Here is a 23,163-nt window from a genome sequence, read left to right on the forward strand (position 1 = left end):
TCCATCATTAATACCGTATTTTCCGGACTATAAGTCACACTTTTTTTCATAGTTTGGCTGGTCCTGCGACTTATAGTCTGAAAAATTCGGTATATTGATTAATTTGATCTTTTAATATTACGGTTTCTTATATTTTAAGGCACTTTGTAAGTGTTTTCACAATGTTTGTTGCACTTTTTAATGTTTAAAATATCACCGCGGGTGCTTAATATGGATTGCAAATGGCCAAAACTTGCATTTTGTTCACATACCTTTGTTTAATTCTTTTAAAGGGGGTGATTAAATATTTATGGCTGTGAAACAGATGGCAAATTGATAGTTCTGTGCTGCAGTTCTATGGATGTTTTGCCATCCAGGTCTTCAATCCGGTCACGTGACTGAAAGCTATCAATTGCTTCAGTAACAACAGTAAATTGTGGGGGATTTTGGAGATTTTTTTTATTACATACATTAGTCAAGTGAATTTTACATATCAAACAACAGAAATTGCATATCAAAAACACTTAAGTGCTATAACTGTTATTGTGTCAGTCTCTTCCACGCTTTATAGAGTGATTCTTTAGTTCCATATTTGCACAACAAAGTTGTTGCCTTGGCGCAGATGTGCTGTGGAAATGGAGTTAGATGTTTTCCCATGTACAGCAGGACGATACAGCATTCCATGACATCTGGAAATGAGTATTTCTAAAAGGGGGGGAGGGGTTAATTATGATAATATGCATCTCGTGCAATTATACATTGATAACAATATATGTGATCTGGAACCACAAAACCAGTCATAAGTCGCACAGACATATTTGTAGTAATACCCAACAATACACTGTCAGATATTAATTAGGATATTAAGAAGCTAAAGATCATGCTCCATGAAGAGATTTTGTAAATATCATACCATAAATATACAAAAACTAAATTTTTGATTAGTAATAGGCATTGGCAAGAACTTCATTTGAATAACTTTAAAGGCAATTTTCTCGATTATTTTGCACCCCAGACTCCAGATTTTCAAATAGTTTAAACTCCAAAATGGTTAAATATTGTCCTATCCTAACAAACCATACATCAATGTAAATCTTCCATATTAATTTATTTAACAAATTCACACTTTGACTGGTTTTGTAGTCCAGGGTCACATAAAAGAAAAAATATATTGATATTGATAAACATAGTAAGTTACTACTATTGCTGATAATAATAAGAAACTTACAGCAGCCATGCTGTAATAATCATGTTAAACAGACAGTGCCACTTACTTTGACAAGCTCCGGAATAGCAGTGAGCGCTTTGTGGTGTTCAGCAATCTGGGCAGTCAGACTAGAGAGAGATTCACTGCTTAAGAGAGACAAAAAGCCACTGTCAGACACTTCTTTGAAGCACCAGAATCAAAGCATTCAAAGGGTACAGCCTTAGAAATACCTTTTCCCACTCAAAGATCCTCCATGTTCCTCTGAAGTTTCAGACTGAGAAGTACTAAGTGCTTGTGGGCTCTCATGAGAGTCTTTACACTGGTGCTGTTGAATGAGGCTAGCGACTCTCCTCTGAATCTCTTCTATGGCTCTCTGGGTGGCCTGAAGATTGGCGTGAGGTTCAGAGAGAAGAACCTTCCAGAAGCCCTCAGAGAAAATGACATCAGACTGAGCTTCTCTGTTACAGTTTGCTTCAACTTCACAGTGGTTCTTCTCTGTTAAGCAGTGACCATTGCCCAAGGTGTTAATGGTCAAAGCTGATGTTTCAGCACTGTAGCTCCACCATTTCTTATACATGAGCTGATAACAGACAAACGCCTCCACACTTTGAGAAATTACCAAGCTTCTTTCATCAGTGGGGTCTAGTTTCTGTTTATAGACCGTCACAGACTCCAAACCTGCATAGAAAAATAAAATCACAATATCAAAATACGAGATATATCATGATATAATTATTGTGAAATATATTTAATTTAGCTTGAAGTAAGGATTTTGAGATATCAAAATTTTTGATAACATTGAAATTGCACAATTATTATAATCCATTTTTCATTTTTATTCATTTCATCTCATCTCAAAAGACATTGATCTCTCTAACCTTGCGTCAGAAGCAGCTGGCACATCTCCGTCATTAGCGTAAAGTGTCCCACCTCAGAACCTCGAGTAAGAGCTCGCAGCAGATCCTCTAGAACAGATGGCCAATCACACAACAGCTGACTCAAAGCACACAGTGCCACGTCCAATGAGATGTGAAATAAGAGCTGAGGAATAAAAGAGAATTGAAAGATTGGTGATTTGATGATGACATCCAAAAGATTTCTTACTTTTTTCTAAATCGGTGTCGTCTCTGAAAAACATTCTGGTCAAAAATTATCTACAGACTAGAGATGTTCCGATACCCTTTTTCTCTTCCCGATACCGATTCCGATACCTGGGCTCAGGGTATCGGCCGATACCGAGTACTGATCCGATACCTGGGTGTATATCTGTATATACAGCTGTATATACTACTAGCCCTGTGTAAATTGCTAGAATTTTTTTATGGTGTGCTTCAGACAGATCCCTCAATAAAACATGAACAAATACATGGTGAACTACTGTATTTATTACAGTATTTTTATTATCTAACATGAATTTGACAGTATTATTTATTTTCTTATGCAAAAAAGAACTTAAAATGCAGCCAAAAATCTAACACCGCAAACTAAAAAAGGTATTTAAGTTTTACAATATAACTGTATAAAAAAACTGCAACAAATAAGTCTAGGAATATAAAAAAAGATCTATTAATCAGATAATCTCTAACAAGTAAAAAACAAGTAAAAAACAAGCAACCATCTAGGCATAATTATTATTATTATAGAGATGTATTATTATTACTGTAGGCTACAACAGTAGCTTTATATATTGTCAATTTACTCATGTAAACCAAACATTTATTTTAATGGGCTGCCATGAAGATCTTTGAGTGTCTGTGTTTATGATATGACAGTATTCTCAAATGAAACGGTAAATTCTCATGAAGTGACGGTTTATGCGTTCGTGTCCTCATGACACACAGCAGAGACTACAAAACAGCGAGCTCTCGCGCATCTGTGCCAGTCACCCACAGAGATGTAGATTTTGCGGGAGTAATATTTAAATAGTATTTTGCAGTTTAATATTCACAGACACTAGTATATATTCGGCTACTGTCTGGAGCCCTGCGTTTTGACTTACACGGAAGCGACTGAACGCAGTTGCCGGTACTGAATATACTCGAGAGTCTGTAACTACCGGTACTACAGAGACATACTGCTAACCACTGATCTATAATATAGTAGCGGCTTCACTGTCTTTTGGCAGTTTAGAATGTGATGAGTGATCCAGTCATATATAGATAAGGGCTGCTAACGCGTTTTCATTTCTTCTTCGCTGCTCTAAACAGGGGTTGCTTGTGGCAACACAGCACAACTTCCTGTGTTTTCAATGCATTTTGAGCAGCGAAGAAGAACCGTGCAGCGGTTAGGCAAAGCTTGCGGTCATAACTAGGTCTTTTTTAAGAAAATGGTATCGGATCGGTATATGGGTTCATGTACTCGCCGATGCCGATGCCAGAATTTGTTGTGGTATCGGAGATATTTCCGATACTAGTATCGGAATCGGAACAACTCTACTACAGACGAGGGTGAACACTGTAATAGATAACTGAATGGATGATGTAATGCTAACAATTATATAACAGTATACAGTAATCTACAGTAAACAGTGTTGAGTTTCACTTTATATTTTGATGGTCACTTTTGCAAATTCTGTTGACTAAGTAAAACTGCACCTAAATATCTACTAGCTCTTATTAAGGTGTTAGTAGAGCATTGGTGGACTGGTAGGGTTAGGGTTAGACTAAGACTAAATTTACATGTACTTGTAAATACACTTGTAGTCAGCATAATGTCTGCTGGCTGACCATTAAAATAAAGAGTTATCAGACAGTCAGATAGACAGTCTAGTAATACTCTAATGAAAGTTGTTGACACATAGATGCAAGATTACTTATAGTGAACAGAATGTTCTAAGGTGATCATCAAAATAGTGTTATTTGAAACTTGCTTTACACAATATAAACAAAAAATACAAGTAGAATAATGATATTTATACAAAATGATACTGTAGCTATGCATTATATGGGGGTTAGTAAAACAATTTTTGTATTCAAATATGGTAAAGATGTTACTCAGTTCAACTCCGTTAACTCTTTAAATAGAATATGACTTAGAATTAAAAATATTTTATTGTATATATAGATGCTCCTCAGTTTAATATAAACCATTTTTGTCTAATTTATTCAATAACAATTTAAAAAAATATGTTGTCATATTATTCTGCATTATATCATACTAATATTGCTCTATTCAATATTATCAACCATTTATGTCAGTGTAATTTAATAAAAAAATATATATCATTATAGAGATGTTGCTAAGTTCAATATTATCATGCATTTTGTTTTTAATTTGTCTTTAATTTTTCTTGTCTTTAAGTTGAATTCATTAAGTACATGTTTTATATTATATTTAGATCTGTCAGTCTGTAGTAAGAAAAGTGCATCTGTTGGAATCTTATTTTCACACATACTTGCTTCAGAGGAACACTAGTGGTGGCAGGAGGATTCTCAATGGCTCTCAGCTGTTGATGGAGCGTTTTCACTTTGACCAGGTCAGTAGCCGCCACTCCAAACTCACTCTGCCACACTCTGTGCACCGTAGAGAGGAAGTTCTCCTCACAGGACTTCGACCAGGTGTGTGAAGAAACCACACTCCAGGTGACCACATCTGCATCTGCCAGTCTTTGAGTGAGGATCTCATTAACAGAGAACACCAGTCTGTGACCCTGTGAGGAGCAGGAGTGAAAGAGGATTCATAATATTGATTTTGGAATATTAAAACTTATTACTGGCAATAGAAAAACGGTTAATGTCAAGAGCAAAACCTACTAAAGGAAAACGTGCATAAATAAAAATATTCATATCAGGTGTCTATTTAGCATTCTAATTTATTGAATATCTCAATCCAGCAGTGAAGACCGCTGAAAACTCACCAAAAGGGAGTCTTGCATCCTCAGGACTTCCTGTGCTGCAGCCCAGTCCTGGAAGAGCATCAAGTCTTTGGCGCACCTCAGAGAGAGAGAATGTGCAAGCTCATCTTCTCCTGATATCTGCGCCAGATTAGCCGCAGTCCTTAGCGATATCATATCCCCCTTCTTGGCAATCACTTTAGCTGCATCAAAGCTCGAGTCTGCGGCAAGGTAACTGACAGGTGAAGAAAGAAAGCACATTTTTAAGCACATTAATTCATTTTATCTCATACATACATTACCTTAAAGTATGTACCTTTCCCAGTATATCTACCTGTATATTTTTCTGTTTTTGCATATGTGATTGTACAGGGCTCGTGATGAACAGTAAGTAACCCTGTTGAACTCTGATAATTATCATGGTAGATTTTTTTAACATATAGAGAAAGAATTTCAACCCCCCAAACATCCAGAAAAAACACATTATATAAAGGTTAGAAATTGATTCGCATTTCAGTGCGGGAAATAAGTATTTGAACCCCTACCAACCAGTAAGAATTCTGGCTCCCACAGATTGGTAATGTGCCCATGTGGAACACAGATTAGTCCTGAAGTTACTCCTAATGTCAGCTTGTTAGGTGTTTAAGACACCTGTCCACACAATCTGTATCTTCCATTCCAACCTCTCCCACCACCATGGGCAAGAACAAAGAGCTGCCAAAGGATTTCAGAGACAAGATTGTAGATCTGCACAAGGCTGTAATGGGCTACAAGACCATCAGCAAGAAGCTTGGTGAGAAGGAGACAAATGTTGGTGTGATAATTCGGAAATGGAAGAAATACAAACAACCATCGATTGGCCTCGGTCTGGAGCTCTGTGCAAGATCTTGCCTCATGGGGTAAGGATGATCATGAGAAAAGTGAGGGATCAACCCCAAACTACATGGGAGGAGCTTGATAATGATCTTAAGGCAGTTGGGACCACAGTCACAAAGCAAAATATTGGTAACACACTGTCGCAATGTACTGAAATCCTGAAACGCCCGCAAGGTCCCCCTGCTAAAGAAGAAACATACACAGGCCCATTTAAAGTTTCCCAAAGAACATCTTACTGCTTCAGAAAAGGCTTGGGTGGAAAGTGCTGTGGTCAGATGAGACCAAAATTGAGCTCTTTGGCATTAACTCGACTCGCCATGTTTGGAGGGAGAGAAATGCTGTCTATGACCCCAAGAACACCATCACTAAAGTCAAGCATGGAGGTGAAAACATTATGATTTGGGGCTGTTTTTCTGCTAAGGGTACAGGATGACCTCACTTAGTCGTGGCCTAGTGGTTAGAGACTTCTAACCCTAGGGTTGTGGGTTTGGGTCTCAGGCTGGCAATACCACGACTTAGGTGCCCATGAGCAAGGCACTAAACCCCCAGCTGCTCCCCGGGCACTACAGCATAAAAGGCTGCCCACTGCTCCGGGAGTGTATTCACAGTGTGTGTGTGTGTGCACTTTGGTTGGGTTAAATCCAAAGCACGAATTCTGAGTATGGGTCACCTAATTGGCTGTATGTCACTTCACTTCACTTTTTCATTGAGGGGCAAATGGATGGAGCCATGTACTGTAAAATCTTGGGCGAGAACCTCCTTCCCTCAGCCAGAACACTGAAGATGGGTCATGGATGGGTCTTCCAGCATGACAATGACCCAAAACATACTGCCAAGGCAACAAAGGAGTGGCTCAAGAAGAAGCACATTAAGGTCAAAGAGTGTCCAAGCCATTCTCCAGACCTCAATCCTATAAAAAAATCTGAGAAGGGAGCTGAAACTTCAAGTTGCCAAACAACAGCCAAGAAACCTTCAGGATTTATAGAGGATCTGTAAAGAAGAGTGGAGCAAAATCCCTCCTGAGAGGTGTGCAAACCAGGTGACCCACTACAAAAACATCTTACCTCTGTGCTTGCCAACAAGGGTTTCTGCTCAAGTACTAAGTCATGTTTTGCTTAGGGACCAAATACTTATTTCACTCACTGAAATGCAAATCAATTTCTAACCTTTATATAATGTGTTTTTTTTTTCTGGATTTTTTGGTTGATATTCTTTACGTTAAAATAAACCTACCATAAAAATTACAGATACTTAATTTCCTTGTAAGTGGGCAAACTTACAAAATCAGCAGGGGACCAAATAAATATTTTCCCCGCTGTACACACATCCTGGACTGTGAACAACAATTAAATTATACACATATAATATTAAGATCTATTACATTTTAAATTGATATTCAGTTAATTGTACATTACACATTTTAAATTAACTTACCTACAAATTTTTTATATTTACTGCAGCTGACTGACATCTTTCGCACATACCTCCACATGCATGTTTTTAGACCTCTTTCTACATGCATATTTTTATACCTCTACATTGTTTTCCTATTGGTTTTCACTTACCATTTTGCTGCAGTAGCATAATGGCCATCCTTTTCAAGCACCGCAGCCCAGCTCATGTACAGATCTTTCAGCACAGGGTCCTCAGGCTGGAGTCTAGCTCTTGCTAAAGCTATGGCCTCCCTGAGGATTTAATGTAAACAAACGTTACCTTCTGCTCAGGCCACACACCACTGACATAACACACAATTGCCTGTTGTGATGTTTCTAACCGGTAGAACTGGTGGCTCTTCAGAAGGCTGATGGCCTCATAGAGTTTATGGATGGAGACGAGATGTGATGCTGCTTTGAGGAACTGCTCCTGGTGGCAGAGCTGCTTCACATACACCTCTACAGTCCTGGCCCACACTTGATAGCCAGCTGAGAGAGGGTCAATGTCAAATAGGGATAACCAGAAAAATAAAAAGGAGAAATCATAAATGCATGTGCAAACCTTTGCGTCTACGCTTGTGTGATTTAAAAAACAATATTCATAACAACTATTTTTAACCAAAAGTTTGAAGTTTTAATAGATTGAATGTAAAGTGGTGTAACCATATATAAAAGTATAAAATTTAAAGTAGTAATTATTAAAGAATTCTTTGAAAATGTGTGTTTACACTATTATGTCTGTAATTCAATAACAAAAGTATAAGTAAAAAATCATGAATTTCCTTGGGGTCATTCCACCTGAGATTTGAAAACTTGCACAAACCTTGCCAAATATATATATATATATATATATATATATATAACATGAAAACAACGTTTGTTACACCACAATTGCTGGTCAATATTTGTAAATTGTCAATAAAAATGTGTTGATTATATTTCAAGAAATTAATTCAGTTTAGACTGTTTTTACTGTATTATTAAACTTTTTGACATTTCTGACATGGTCTGAATTAAATTTTTAAAGTTTTGAATAACCTAAAAATGACCCATTAATATACAAATATAATAATATTGTTATTAATTACATTTACTTTGTTTTTATAATTATAGATATTTTTTAAAGGAAAACTTTGTTCAATAGCCATAATACTGCCAGACGTCTTACCCATTGGAGCTAAACTGAGGAGATGGTCAGTCAGTTCTCCTTTCTCCGCAGCAAGATTTATTGCTCCAATCAGATCTCCTTTCCACAGCCTCAGATACACCATTGAGTCATAATGAGCAGCCTCCACATGGCTCTCCTCTGTTCAAAACACCACATCAGTGACTCCATGATACACCTCATATCTTCAGCATACAAGCAGATACAGACACTATCCTACACTGGGATCAGCTGTTTCTGTGCCTGACTCACCTTCCTCCTGAAACATCCTGTAGAGGGCATCCCTGTCTGTGAACAGGCCGAGCTGAATATGATCTCCAGATCCTGGAACACATGTTCCGCTTTGCCCTGAGGAGCAGAAGGGAATGGAAATATGCTATGTACATATTGTAACGACTGGTTTTGTTCTCATTTTGTCACTCATTTCACTTATTATATTTTATTTATTTTTTTTGATTAAGGAAATTAATACTTTTATACAGCAAGGACACATTAAACTGATTAAAATATATAGTAAAACATTACAAAAGATTGTATTTTTGTATAAAGTTTCTATTTATCAAAGGTTTGCTTTTTTGGCTGTTAAAAATTCAGCATTGTCCCCACAGAAACCACTTACAATTTAAAACAGAAAATGTTATTTTAAATTGTAATAATATTTTACAGTATTGCATTTTACAAGAAATGGAGATTGGAAAGCTTAAGAAACTTTACATTAAAATTTTTTTTAAATAAAATGCCCATGGTTCATGGTAAATCATTGAATTCCATGGTCATGCTATGGTGAAAGGCCAAAACAACATTTCAGATTTTTTTGTTGTTAATGATGCTTCTGAAATTTCATTAAATTCTGAAAGATTAATGAAATGCAATTTATTTTAAGCATTCTACCTAAACTCTGAGACAGAAAGTATCTCACAAAGACAATAACAGTGAGTTTATTATTAAATTACTAAAGGATTTATATTATATTTTATACATACATACATACACTCTTAAATCAGATTTTTTGGCTCCTGACTTACCATGGGAGTGTCTTACAGCGGCGAGTGTCAGACAGTCCTGTTGAAGTTCCTCTTTGGGTCGGTGATCCATAGAAGTACTCAACGGCAGAATGGAGCGTGGCTTTCTCTTTTTTAAAGACAGATCTAAAATTGAATGAAAAAAAGTTAAATGTTATATTATGTTAATATTATTGTTAATAACCATAATACAAATTATTATTATATACAATAATTATTACAACTAACCAGCCTTTACAATTACCAAGCAATGCATCAACAAGCCACAATTATAATAGAATATGTGGTGACAAATGCATTTATTAAGCATCTCAACTATCGATTTCATAATCAGTTTTTCTGCATGATGCAAGTAAAAAAAAATAAAAAAGTCAATATAAGATAATATTATAAGAAAAATATCTTGATTAAACACAGACAAAGCAGAGACTGACCTGGTTTCTCTCTTTTCTTTTCCTCTTTGACTTCCCTTTTAACTGCATGACTGAACTTTTCTCCATTCTGAACCCTCTCAGTGCAACGTGTGTCCAAACTGCTCTCTCTGGACCAGCCTGTGACCCCAATGATAAAGGTTATTCATCAGACGACACCCAGACAACCGGAGTGACATTTCAAAGACTGCGCTGGAAGCACAAAGCGAGAGGAAGCAAAGGAGACAGCGAGAGATGAAAGCAGAAAAGATGGACCGTTACCCGTGACGGATGGACCGTCTGTGTTCTCCCTCTCCTCTTCCTCCTCGACATTGTCTGATTGGCCCTCTTCTGCTCCACTGCCTGCTGCTCCTTTAATATCTTCACCTAAAGGCAATTCAATTTCTTCTGCCTTCATCCCTCCTTTTTCTGGTGCCTTCTTTTTCTTCTTGGACTTTTTCTGCGGTCCTCTCTTTTTCTCCATCTCATTACGTTTCTTAGCTGTTGATGAAAACATTCAGGCATGTATATGGTTAATGATGACAATTATTTATATATTTTAGAGCTTTTAGCTCTATTTCTTAAAAAAACATGAAAAAAAGCAAATTACAAACATGACAAATACAATAGAACAAGGATACAAATTAGAATTTTGTAGTTTCAGTTTGTTTTACATGTAAGAAACGCTACAGAAATTGTATAATCAAACTAAAACTAAAACACTGCATATTCTTTGCTTCATGAATCAAATATGAATCCAATTTACACCAACGGTTTACCTTCACTTAACTGACTGTGTTTATGTAAATACTGCATGAAGACATAACTGTGTGTATTTGTTCATTCGAGTGCATTAAGGCCCAGAAAGGGAACTGAATTCATAATCACATACTGTTGGTAAAGGCTTCAGAGAGGCGACTTTCTGTGCACGCTTTGACTGTGTCAGTTAGCAAGAGAACCGCATTGAGTTCCTTGTTCAAAGTTTAATAACTATTTAACAACAAGCACTTCCTGCTCTATTTTCACAGTAATGCATTTTTTATATCACTCTTGCATATCAATACATTTTAATAATGTGCTACTTTGCTATATTTACATACCATGCAAAAAAACAAAAGGCTATATCCGCTTTATACCATGCTCACAAAGGATATCGTCATAAAGCCTAGCTCTAGTGAATGATGATAAAAAGCTTCACTTCTAGGGGCAAATTATTCTTGTAATAGACATTTAATTCACAATCAGCTCTACTTGTGTATATACACTGATGTGAAATATGATGGTATACATACCCTTCGGAGGTGTGACGTGTTCCTGCTTGGATACGGCCCATTCATGGAGGGTGAAGTCATCTCCACCGGTCCAGACTAGGTCTGGGTGAACAGTAGACCACTGCACGCACAGTAGTCGGCCTGAGTGACCCCTGTAGTTACAGACCGGCTCCTCTTTCAGCACATCCCACACCTGTGAAAATCATTAAGAATCATTAGTCCAATAGGACGATCCATACTCATCAAATTTAAAACTGGATAATACTAAATTAAATACATTTTCAGTCAGTTTCCAGATAAAATAACCTTGATTCCCATGATATTATTGGGAAAAAAAGTATTTTTTTTAAATATAAATCACATTTAGTTAAAAAATGTACTTGCCTGAGCAGTTCCATCATAAGACACGGTCACCAGACGGCCATCGTGATGGGGGCTCCAGGCTAGGCTGGTGATTTTGTTGGTGTGACCAGAGAGAGTTCTAAAAGGTTCAGTCATCAGCAATGGACTCTCTGATGGAGTTTCTGTAAAATAAAAAAAAAAACAAGTGAGAAAAACATATACAAGGTTATGATTGGCTATGGTCGGAATACCATACTATCATACTATTCTTACTATACCCATAGTATTTTCTGTATGCACAGAATAGCCAACAAGTATAGATACAAAAACAGTCAAACGAGGTAAAGCCGATTCTCACCAATGACGCTCTTTAGGTCATGGACATAGACTACGGCATTACTGGAGCCGGACGCCAGCAGATACTGGAGCTCATTCTGAGAGGAGTGTTCATGATGCCAACGCAGTGAATTAATAATCTTATGATGCTGCTGCACTGTGCACAAGAGCTTCAGCATGGGTGCCTTCAATACCTCTATGGACCTAAAACAAGAACACATATGGAGTGAGACCCTTGACACGACCTCTTTGATACTTAGCACTCTACATTATTGCGTAACATACCATGAAATCAGATTACACATGATTCATCTGAAGAACAGAAGAAAAAAAAAATAAAAAAAAAAGATAAACAGAAATAAAATGGTCACATTCATAATCTTGCATTTCTCCATCCCTAAAATGATTTTGCTTTTCTGCTTATATAATCAAAGCCATGTGGAGAAACATTACATTAACAAATAAAATAAGTTAATCAGACCTCAAACTTACAAACATTAGTGTATACTTCAATCTTCATAACATTTCGTGTTTTTTTCCCCTCGTTTTATAAATTATACATTGTGCATTGCAAGGGGGGGTCTAGGTTATTACTTATCTAGACTAATAAATGATTTAGAAATTGATACATATAAATAAATCAATTTATTACTAGAGGAAGAGGAAATGGTTTTGATCAACATTATTACCCATCTTCATTTCCAATGGCCAAAACACTGCCGTCCGGCTTCCAGCTGAGGTCTGTATGGGGGGGGATCTTGTGCTGGATAACAGAATAATATTTCATTTAGAAAAATATACATAAAGACGAATAAGAATAATGATTTTTCATCTTACTTTGATGTTGTTGGTGTCTCGGATAAGTTTGTCAATGTTACTGGCCTCCCCTGAGAGCTTCCAGGGGTCGTGCTGGAAGATGACCCCCTCTCCGGCACAGCTGTATAAGCTGTAGGACGGCTTGTCTCCTGATCCCCCTGTGCCCCACACATACATAATTATTAACAGCAACATCACTGTTACTACTGTTCATACCCCTCTGAACAAACAAGAGCAATTATCTCCACCCCCTTGAGCATCGGAGATGGATACAGTGATGAATGTGTCCTTTCTCTGTGGTGAGGTGAAATTAAGTTTTCATTCCTTGATTATCCAACAAAACCAACAGAGGGAAAGCAAGCAATTTGTCCACACTCGCTCAATTGCGGAGTGCGTTTAAGAGGAGCTGGGCATCACTTATTGCTGATGGATTGTTCTTGGTGCTATTCCAAGTTCGATGTTTACTGGCCCATGTGGGTTTGTGTGTAGTTTATTAACTTACCAAAAGACATGGGCGGCACAGGAGGGCCCCATGAGAGGGAGTAGACGGTTCTGCGGTGGTAAGTGCTTGAGATCTGAGGCGGCCTGTGTGTGAAAACAAATAATGAAATTACATTTAAATTAAATCAAACTAAATTCAATCCAATTTTATAACTAAAATCTTAAATATTTATTGTAATTTTGAATCTTGTATTCAAATGAACCTAAGAAATTGCAACATTTCATATGCATATATACAGACCAAAAATCTGTGAAAACTGATTGCATATCTGTTGTTCTTACTTGTTAGAGTAAACCTCATAGATGCCCACTTTACCGTCATCTGTACCAAACGCCAGAGAGCCCTCTTTTAGTGGATGCCATGCCAACTGGAATATTGATGGGAGCAAAAAAGGCATTTATGGCCTTAATTTCAAACTAACGGGATGGTACTGAGGAAAATATAAATGTGACGTGTATATACATCTGACTCACGGCTGTAACTTTAGATTTGACCCCTTGCCAGAATGTCTTGATGTCATACTGGTTCTGTATAGACAGGGTGTTCCACACCCGGATCATGCTGTCCCCGACGCCTAGTGCCAGACAGCCGGTGCCAACTGGAGAAAAGCTGAGACAATACACAAACCCACCCAGAGTGGGCAGAGTCCAACAACATTCCAGAGATGCCAGGTCCCAACACTTAATCTGAAACGACAACAGACTGAATGGTTTGAATCAAGACAAACTAGACAAATATCTAAATGGGTGAGGGCGGGCCATTTTAGTTTGTTTGGAAAACACATAAAAGACGTTTAAATATAGTTCACAAGAGAAAATAATGGTTGAATTGATAAAAATGACCCCGTTCAAAAGTTCAACTGGGGGTTGGGTAAAACTTTTTTTGAAAAGAATGAAGATGTGTAAAAAAAATTTTATATTGGCTAAATAAATATAATATTTTTCATTTAGTACTGCCTTACAGAAGATACCTACATGTTTACCAAAATAATAAATAAGTAAAATTATAAATGATCTTCAAATTCAAAATCAGTGAGTGTATGAACCTTCTGTAATAGTTGCATACGAGTCGCTCAGTTTTTGATCTAAAAATCATACAGTCATTGTTGGAAAGGTTTCAAATACAGCAGCCAGATGAACTGTTCAGGACACAAATCAGACACAGGTAGTAGGGTTGTGCCGATAGACGATAGTATCGTGTATCGACGATAGTCAGAGATATCGACAGAGATCTGCTTATGTCTATAATCAAGACGATATTAGGCTCATTTTCCTATAAATGTATTAGATAATAATTCTTTTTATTTTTATTAGGCGGCTTATTAAAATCCGGCTATCAAACTGCCCAGCTATTTCACTTTAGCACGGCATTTCACACACACACCGCTTAACTTGGATAACTCGTTAAATCCCCGAAAATGACCGAGACCGAAAATGAAGAATTGGTGTCCCACACATTTAATGGCTGGTACACGGCAACGCGCTCTTCAAGAAAGAGATTAACTCTTTCTTGCCAATACAAATAAAGTAAATACAAAATAATAAGGCCGCAGAGCGAACTTATCCATAGTGGTTCTCACGTAGTCCTTCTCTTAAAGACTGATCATTTAACTTATAACACTCACTATGTGGTGATGACGTAGAAGGACTACGCAAGAAACACTATGGACAAGTTCGCTCTGCCGCCTTATTATTATTTTCATGCACACCGCACTATAATGTGATGAATGCAAAATACATAGTTTTGGCCGTTACAAAGTCTCCATCCACAAACAGACGTACATCGTCTGCAGATATAAGGTATTTCATTGCACTTTAACAAGTAATCTAACCGGCCTATATATGTGCAGTATTTTAAAAGAGCCCTCACTTACTGAGTTTAATGCCACAGTTATATTAGAATGCATCTCATTCTTGTTTCTGTGGCGGTGCGTCGGTCTCGTCATGAGGCGCGCGGTCCGGAGCACTGTATGACTGATGCATCAGTTCAATTCAGCTTTACTCCAAATATATGAACTTACCTGTTTTGAATGCTTTACATTTAATGTGTTTGTTTATGCCCAATATTAGCGTTAAACTGCTGGACTTTAAATTAAATCTACTATTGATTTTCACCGTTGACTGATTTTGCAGAACATTTAGACTGATAACTTTGTCCCTGGACGCGCGATATGACAGTTGTGTCCGACTATATGAAGTAGCGGTTTTAAATACAGTATTTTTATATTTAACGTAAGTTTATCAGTATGTTTTAAAGTATATATTTTTTGATTATTGGTGATTCCATTGGCTCTCTCGCACACCTGCTCGGTTTAAAACACCAAATAGTTATGCTATGACAAGAACAAAGACTCTCTCTCTTGCCCCACTCATGCACACTAATATCATGTATCGTCGAACTCATGGACTGACGATATGACGATTAGAAAAATGACCATATCGCCCAACACCTCCAAAAACCAAACCAAAAACAAAACCTAACCAGACGAAACAGTTTATAAGCACATGTTATTGGAGGAATGTCTCACCTCTCTGTCCATTGAGGTACTGAGCAAAAGTTCTCTGTCCCCAGAGCGAAACGAGCTCATGTTAAAGACGATACGGCTGTGATTCTGTCCATCTGAGGAATTGCCCAGCAGACTCCACTTCTGCTTGCCTGACTTCTTGAGATCCCACATTATGATCTCGCCACTGCACACCAACATTCACAGTCAACTCAAGTCAATGTTAATTTACAAGAAAACATCCTCTGACACAAAACAACAATTTGGCATCTCATCTATACAACCATACCCGAAACAGCTGGACACAATCTGTGAAGGTCTCCCCTTAGGCCAGTGGACAGTCAGCCAGAGTCTTTCCTTCACTGTTGGATCAACTCCTGCTCCTCGTCTCTTCAGGAAGGGAAGCTTCAGGGTCATTACTCCTGAAAGGAGACAGACACACTGTGACGTATATGACCCTGCACCTGAAAGCTACTAAGAACCAGCTTTGTTTGTGCAAGCTTTGGGCAATGAGTCTGTCTCTGTCACCTTTTCCTCTGGCTGTGCTCCATATTCGCACAGTTTGATCTCGACTACCTGATGCCAGGTAACACCCCATTTCTGCTCCTTCTGTCAATCCATTGCTTCCATCTATAGAAAGAATCAATGACATGTCACTTATCATTTTGTCCTCTCTATTATTTCAGGGGTTACTAATCCCTAATATAATATACTTGAAGTCCCCTTAAAGACTTAAAATTAATATTTTAAGAATTATTTACATATTCTTTCTTTTGTTCACAGTTCTCTGATGCAAGCTAAAGGTCACATGACATGCCAGTAAACAGATATAGATATAGATGAATATCTAATAAGTAAGGATGTAACGGTTTACAAAATGTATGGTTCGGTTTGATACGACACATTGGTATTATGGTTCGGTACGTTTTCAATATGGGGGTGGGGGAGGTTATTGGTTACATTGCAATGTTGGAAATATTTCTGTTTTAAACCATGGAGGCGAGCCAACAGATATCACACTTGTTGAGTGCAGTGGAACTGAGAAAATTATATTTCATACACTTTAAGCTCTTTTATTTTCCAAATGTAATAGGATTAATGCCCGTTCACACAAAGAACAATAACTATAAAGATAACTATAACAATAACCATATTAGCGTCCACACCAGCAAACGATATTGTCTGATAATTCGCCCACATGAATTCACAGACAGGGGGGCGTGGTCTTGTTGCGCCCCGACGGAGAAGAAGGAAGAGCTGCGTTTTTGTTTGCCATGTCGTTGAAGCGCTGTTATTTCATCTTGTAGTCAAATCATCTTTGTGTGGGCTTCACAGGGAGATTAATGGTTACAATTTTTGTTTAACTCGGTTCCCGAAAATTATAATCCACATGTAAAACCATGTGCAGCACATTTTGCTGAGGACAACTTTCTCAGTCTCAATCAGTTTAATGCCCGATTCGCACTAAGATTATTCTTGAAAGATGGAGCAGTTCTCTCTTTTTCTGGAGAAGGTGTTGTTTATGGACCACAACCGGTAAGTGTATTTTATTTTTTAAGTTGGTGCATTTAACAGTTTTTGTAACTTGTTACACAAAGGACAACGCTGTTTAGCTTTGTTAACTAGATGTTAGGGCTGTGCAAAAAAACGAATGTGATTTTCATGCGAATCTCGTCAGTAAAAACGCTCCTGTGATTATAAGTACATCTCCAGCACGTTCGTTCTAGCCCAATCACGTTAGCAGGAGGGCAGGGTGAGCTCAGCTGCTGTCGAATCACAACACAGGAACCGATGGCCCAATCAGAACTCGTTACGTATTTCTGAAGGAGGGACTTTATAGAACAAGGAAGTCATCAGCCCGTTTTTATGACTGAAAACAGCGGCATACAGATAGGTGAATTGTGTGAAAAATACTGTGTTTTTTTACACGCGAAACATGAACACATGTTATATTGTACACTGTAAACACAATCAAAGCTTCAAAAAAGTGCGAATAACGGGACCTTTAATATGTCTATATAATATTTATTAACTTTTATTTCAGTTTTTTTTAGTACATCAAGTTTAACTAAATGAAAATGAGAAATATTGCTTACCCATTTGGGAAAGGCAAGGTTAGTGCATATACTGAAATATCATTTGGTCACACTCCCAAACACTTAAGGGTAATAACTGAATGAGGCAAACCGGATCTTTAAGCATGTCTTGATTACCTGTGTTGTCTTCTGATCGCCCATATAGAGGTTCTTCTCTGGGTTGGGGGCACCATGTCAATGCATGAATCTCATCATCATGCCCCCTCAGCCGATGGATTACCTCCCCTTTCTTACCGATGTCTATCACTACTATCATTCCATCCTTATACCTTTAAGATGAAGCATAAACAGTTAGCATGCACCGCTGATGAGTCTAGAGCTCTCTATGATCACACAACACATATTGAATAATTATAAAATGATAATTATAATACTTTACCCCACTGCAATGTGGTTTTCCTCATGTGGAGAGCAGGATAAGCAGAAGATTGTTCGAGGTTCAGGGAAGAAGCTCTGGGTGTCATTACTGCTAAACCAATAACACACCACAATGCCCTTTTCATCTCCAGTGACTAGAAGAAGTTTCTGCACCGGAGACCAGTGGACTGCAGAGATGGTGCTCTGTTCAAACATATGGCAAGTCAGTCACCATGATTTTCTATGATGTTCTATGCCTTGCAAACTTCGGTATTTCAAAGTCGTCATTTTGTAAAACATTTAAAGTCACCATGACATCAAAATAGACAATTCATACCTTTTATGGAATGCTGCATTGTTTATCATAAATGATTTATTCATGCACATTATTATAAAAAAAAAATACAAATAAATCATGATGGGGAGAAGAAAAGAAAACCTCATCCCACACTACACTTTTTCTCATTTGAAAAACATTTCGCTTGGATATTGGTCACCAAAAAAAAAAAAAAGGATGACCATAATTTCTTGAAGATAAATATTTTCTCATTCTAGAAGCTGACAAAAGGGATGAAAAGATGGCGGCAATTTACATTTCAGCCCGGTCTTAATGTTGTTGCAAAACTGTCACCTCACCAGTGTTAAATTTTGTAGCAGAATGACAGAAGTGGTTGTTTAAAATAACTTGATCCGTGATATGGATAGAACATTAGAAATTAATTATTTTTTGCCTTGTATGCCATCAATTTAGTTTGATTTCTTCTTGATATAAGTAGTGATTTCATGCTGTTACAGTAGAGAAGCAAAAAAAAAAAAAAAAAAAAACTCAATCGAATTGCTGTATGAAAATATACATATTTATAAAAAATAACTATTATAGTTACTCCATACTTAGTTATTTACACTAATTTAACAAAATGGTAATAAACTGACTAAATTGAGTCAGGAAGTTACACTTTTACCACTGTAAAAAATGGCAGACAGAAAACTGTAATATAGTGCAAAACTTGTTTAAGGGACAACCTGTGAGACAGACACAAAGCTTAAAAAAAAGACTATTCACTCACTTGGTGGACATTGTGCTCTTTCAACAGAACTTTCTGCTCAGCATCCCAGATTTTGACGGTCTTATCATCTGAGGTGCTAGCACAAATGTGTTCTTGTCCATCATGGGAGCAAAATCCAAAACCAGAAACTCTTTCAGTGTGCCCAGTGAGTTCACCTGCAGAAAGAAGGTCTAATTAAATCAATGTGAATTTGCAAAAAGCATTATATTAAAGCATCCTGAGTCCATACCTGTTACTGCTGGAGATACTGCAGTCACATTTACCAGATAGATCGTATTCTTTGCTCCAAAACCCAGCACTCCCTTTCCATTTATGTCACTGCAACGTGAACAGTACCAGTTTGGAGACGCTGGCAGATGTCGTTGGTGCATTTTAAAGAGAAAATGACCGCTGCATCAAGATCAGAGGATAAATTCACGGATAGTGACAGTGAATTCACTTTTCACGTCTACTCATGGTGCCGAAAACACGCCGGCTGCCGAATATCAACAGCGTGAGCTGTAAAAATTATACGGAACGCGAGAAGGGACAGTGTTGCCATAGAGACAGTGAAATCTTTGTTTAAGACCGACATATTCAAAAACTAGGTTTGAAGAAATATATATCATACGCATTATTTGTAATTAGAATATTTTTGTTGAAAACGATTTTACTACTAATAATAAAACGTATAACTTTGAACTAATTCAGCTGTGACATTTGCCGTAAAGCAAAGCGTCGTAATATAGTCAACCCATAGAGTCAACCGGATCTCATTTTCGAGAGTCTGTTCATTCAGGTAACGTTAGTTCAAATCATCACTTCAGCGATTCATTTATGTATTATTTTACCAAATCTCGAGACAGTAAATGATATCGCAGAGTGACATAACACCTGCTTTAAAACTCTAAAACCAGTAAATCCATGTAAGTTAGGTACTTACGGCCGGTTTTCGATGTATACGGGAGTATATTGTAATTGAATGCGTCCCTGTTCAATCGTTGCAGCCATAATTTAGCTAATAACACAAAACATTAAGTCATAAAGAATCCAAATATTTGCACTGATTCTGAAAAAAAATAACTCAGATGTTTTACATTTCAGTAGGATTTGCTAACGAATAAATCAGACCTGGCGGTGGTTTCAACCATACAGTCTATGGTTTCAACGGAGCTTGTCGGTTCAACCGACTCACTGAAAAGAGTCAAATCAAAAGATCGATTCGCTCACGAATCGGACATCCGGGATAACCAATATGGCAGCCTCCGTGGTGACATGGGCTGGTGAGTCAAACCATATATACTTTTTTTTTTTTTTTACATTTATATATGTATTTCAGCTCATTTTGTTTTAACTGGAAGTTACATGGACATTGTTTATAGGTTTAGCAGCCTTTGGTCGTGCTTGTGGAAGTATTCGCTCTAGGTAAGAAAATCGCATGCAGTTGATGTGCAATGTTAAAGGACACAGTGACCGAAATCTAATGTAATCAGTGCGACTGTCTTAAAACATACTTTGCTACATGATAAACGTCATTCTTGGGCATCAACGTGCTGTTTTATGCCAGGTTTTGAGACGCAGCCTATTTATTGTTTTACAATCTGCCTTACTCCATTTAGGTTGCTTGGATCTTCATCAACGTTATCTCAGGTGTCTTGTCTTCACACAAGTACAGAGTTAAATAGCAAACACTGGGAAAGGAAAAATCTGGTTGTATATCCACCACAGCAGAAAGATGAACTACGCAGACCTGCTGTTAGTAATTCATTTAATTTACTTTCTGCATGTAATGAAGTTCATTATGGGGTTACATTTATATATATATTTTTTAATGTATAATAGGAGATTTATCACTGCAGACGACAGATTAAATACAGCAAAGACAAGATGTGGTACTTGGCTAAATTGGTGAGTAATATGTGTAATGACTGTCATTTATAATAGTTGATAGTTGCACTTTAGTAGGTAACATGGTATATGCATAACGTATGGAGTAATAATTTATAATTGGTTTATTTTTATTTTTTTACAGATCAGAGGTATGACCATTGACCAGGCACTCACTCAGCTCGAGTTCAATGACAAGAAGGGAGCTAAAATAATCAAAGAGGTAAAAAAAACAAACAGTGATATGACTGGAATATATGTTGAACTGCTCAGATAATATTGATTAATGTATTTTGCAGTAAAAAAAAAATCATACAGTGTCACACTTTCGAAGTATCTTTTGAAATCTATAGTGAGTTTTATCTGTGTGTTAAAGGTAATTTTGGAAGCTCAGGACATGGCGGTCAGAAATCACAACGTGGAATACAAATCAAATCTGTATATTGGTAAGTTGGATACCTAACAAACAATTAGTATGCAGAGGAAAAAAACAAAAAAATCATTTTGATGTGTTTGCAAGCTAGCCAATTTTACATTCATATTTGATGTATTATATGTTATGTATGCTTTTTTGTATTTTATTTTGAGTAATGTATTTATTTTGTGGATTGGATGTCATTTAATGAACACTGCTCTTGGACTTCAGTTTAAACTGTTTATTGTAACATCTGAATCTGAATTGTAACAGCTAAAGTTTCTTTTGTTCTGACCTCAACAGCTGAATCATTCTCTGGCAAGGGAAAATACCTCAAGCGTATTCGTTATCATGGACGTGGAATGTTCGGCATCATGGACAAGGTGCACTGCCACTACTTCGTAAAGCTTGTTGAGGGAGTCCCGCCCAAAGTTGAGCAGAAGACAGGATTCGACCAGGCCAAAGAGTATGTGGAGCAACTGAGGAACCGAACAATTATTCACTCCTTGTAGTTTAAAAGTCTCTTTGATGTTTTGTTAATGTGTTCATGTACAAATATTAACCGAAGAATAAAGAAATCACACCAAGCACAGCTCTTGTTTTAAAACCAAAACAATAAAACTTCTAATACAGTTATTTTCTTCCCCGCTGTGCATTAAAATGTAAGACAATGACTATTATAAATTGTAACCATGGAAATTTTGAACAGGAATCATTTAATGACATTAAAACACTATTTAATTATCATAGTGCAGTCCCCATTAACTAATAATTTTTAAATATTTATCCTTCAAACCACCTGGTTGTGCAACAACAGCAAGTTGTTTTTAAGTAACCAATAAAATTCTCCTGTTAACTTTCATCTGGCCCATCGGTGGGCCCCCTACGTTTACTTCACTATAGCACAATTAAATCCTAATATAATCATGACAAACTATATATCTTTGGAAAGGTCTAAGACCTTGTTAAAAATATGTAGGAAAAGTAGTAATTGAATTTATGGCAAGAGTGCACCTCAAAAACCTACATCATAACAGGAGTTCGGACCTTTGTCAAAAAAAAAAAAAGTCTTATTTGTTGCCTTTTTCTCTATCACACTTTAGAAATCATCAGAATTTATATATCACTTGAAAACTTGCAATCTTAAAATGCATCTTTTGAAACCCATTTTAAATTCAAACATTGCATTACCATAGATAAGTAGAATTAGAATAGACAGTGCTAGAGTTAGGGGGTCAAATAAATAAAGATGGAACAGATGTGTTTTTAGTCGTATCTTGAAGATGACTAAGGATTCAGATGCTCGGCTTGAGTTGGGCAGGTCATTCCACCAGGAGGGAACAGTTAATGAAAAAGTAATTGAAAGTGATTTCGTGCCTCTTTGAGATGGCACAATAATGTATCGTTCACTTGCAGAGCACAAGCTTCTAGAAGGCACATGAGTCTGAAGTAATGAATTTAGGTAAAGGAATGCAGAGCCAGTGGTGGTTTTGTAGTCAAACATTAATGCCTTCAATGTAATTGAGCAGCTATTGGTAGCCAGTGCAAATTGATGAACAGAGGTGTGACGTGCATTCTTTTCGGCTCATTAAAGATTAATCTTGCAGCGGTATATTGGATTAATTATAGAGGTTTAATAGAAGAGGCTGGAAGACCTGCCAAGAGAGC

General features: G+C 37.1%; 2 protein-coding genes across 3 annotated transcripts; one reads left to right on the forward strand and one right to left on the reverse strand.

Moving 5' to 3' along the window:
* Positions 1–427: 427 nt before the first annotated feature.
* Positions 428–19,708, reverse strand: gemin5 (gem (nuclear organelle) associated protein 5). 2 transcript variants are annotated; one of them, XM_052587969.1, is made up of 28 exons: positions 19,444–19,708; positions 19,215–19,369; positions 18,170–18,351; positions 17,908–18,059; positions 16,223–16,324; positions 15,984–16,116; positions 15,719–15,881; positions 13,665–13,877; positions 13,473–13,558; positions 13,192–13,274; positions 12,711–12,847; positions 12,563–12,636; positions 11,896–12,077; positions 11,580–11,719; positions 11,217–11,388; positions 10,207–10,425; positions 9,949–10,065; positions 9,518–9,640; positions 8,745–8,840; positions 8,496–8,633; positions 7,669–7,816; positions 7,460–7,579; positions 5,043–5,253; positions 4,581–4,835; positions 2,065–2,227; positions 1,417–1,864; positions 1,254–1,329; positions 428–684 (listed from the first exon to the last, which is right to left on the reverse strand). In XM_052587969.1, exons 1-28 carry the CDS (start codon positions 19,583–19,585, stop codon positions 520–522), a joined length of 4,395 nt encoding a protein of 1,464 aa, XP_052443929.1. In that variant the 5' UTR covers positions 19,586–19,708; the 3' UTR covers positions 428–519. The 2 variants fall into 2 exon arrangements, with proteins under 2 accessions (XP_052443929.1, XP_052443928.1); XM_052587968.1 differs by having other exon boundaries at positions 1,254–1,332.
* A 589-nt stretch (positions 19,709–20,297) lies between these two features.
* On the forward strand, positions 20,298–22,131 carry mrpl22 (mitochondrial ribosomal protein L22). The gene is made up of 7 exons (XM_052587971.1): positions 20,298–20,476; positions 20,576–20,618; positions 20,813–20,948; positions 21,036–21,101; positions 21,226–21,303; positions 21,457–21,526; positions 21,799–22,131. The coding sequence occupies exons 1-7, from the start codon at positions 20,449–20,451 to the stop codon at positions 22,005–22,007; spliced, it is 630 nt and encodes a 209-aa protein (XP_052443931.1). The 5' UTR covers positions 20,298–20,448; the 3' UTR covers positions 22,008–22,131.
* The last annotated feature ends 1,032 nt before the right edge of the window (positions 22,132–23,163 follow it).

The sequence above is a fragment of the Carassius gibelio genome, chromosome B21, assembly GCF_023724105.1.
Source record: "Carassius gibelio isolate Cgi1373 ecotype wild population from Czech Republic chromosome B21, carGib1.2-hapl.c, whole genome shotgun sequence".
Classification (NCBI taxonomy): domain Eukaryota; kingdom Metazoa; phylum Chordata; class Actinopteri; order Cypriniformes; family Cyprinidae; genus Carassius; species Carassius gibelio.

Bases quoted from the DNA above. Each gene is read 5' to 3' on its own strand.
- mrpl22 (XM_052587971.1), top strand. From the start codon at position 20,449: ATGGCAGCCTCCGTGGTGACATGGGCTG. The intron at 20,949-21,035 runs GTTAGTAATTCA...AATGTATAATAG, and splicing joins ATGAACTACGCAGACCTGCT to GAGATTTATCACTGCAGACG. The intron at 21,527-21,798 runs GTAAGTTGGATA...TGACCTCAACAG, and splicing joins CAAATCAAATCTGTATATTG to CTGAATCATTCTCTGGCAAG.
- gemin5 (XM_052587968.1), bottom strand. From the start codon at position 19,585: ATGCACCAACGACATCTGCCAGCGTCTCCAAACTGGTACTGTTCACGT. The intron at 11,389-11,579 runs GCAAGTACATTT...TGATTTTCACAG, and splicing joins CTTATGATGGAACTGCTCAG to GTGTGGGATGTGCTGAAAGA. The intron at 9,641-9,948 runs GTCAGTCTCTGC...ATTCAATTTTAG, and splicing joins AAAGAAAAGAGAGAAACCAG to ATCTGTCTTTAAAAAAGAGA.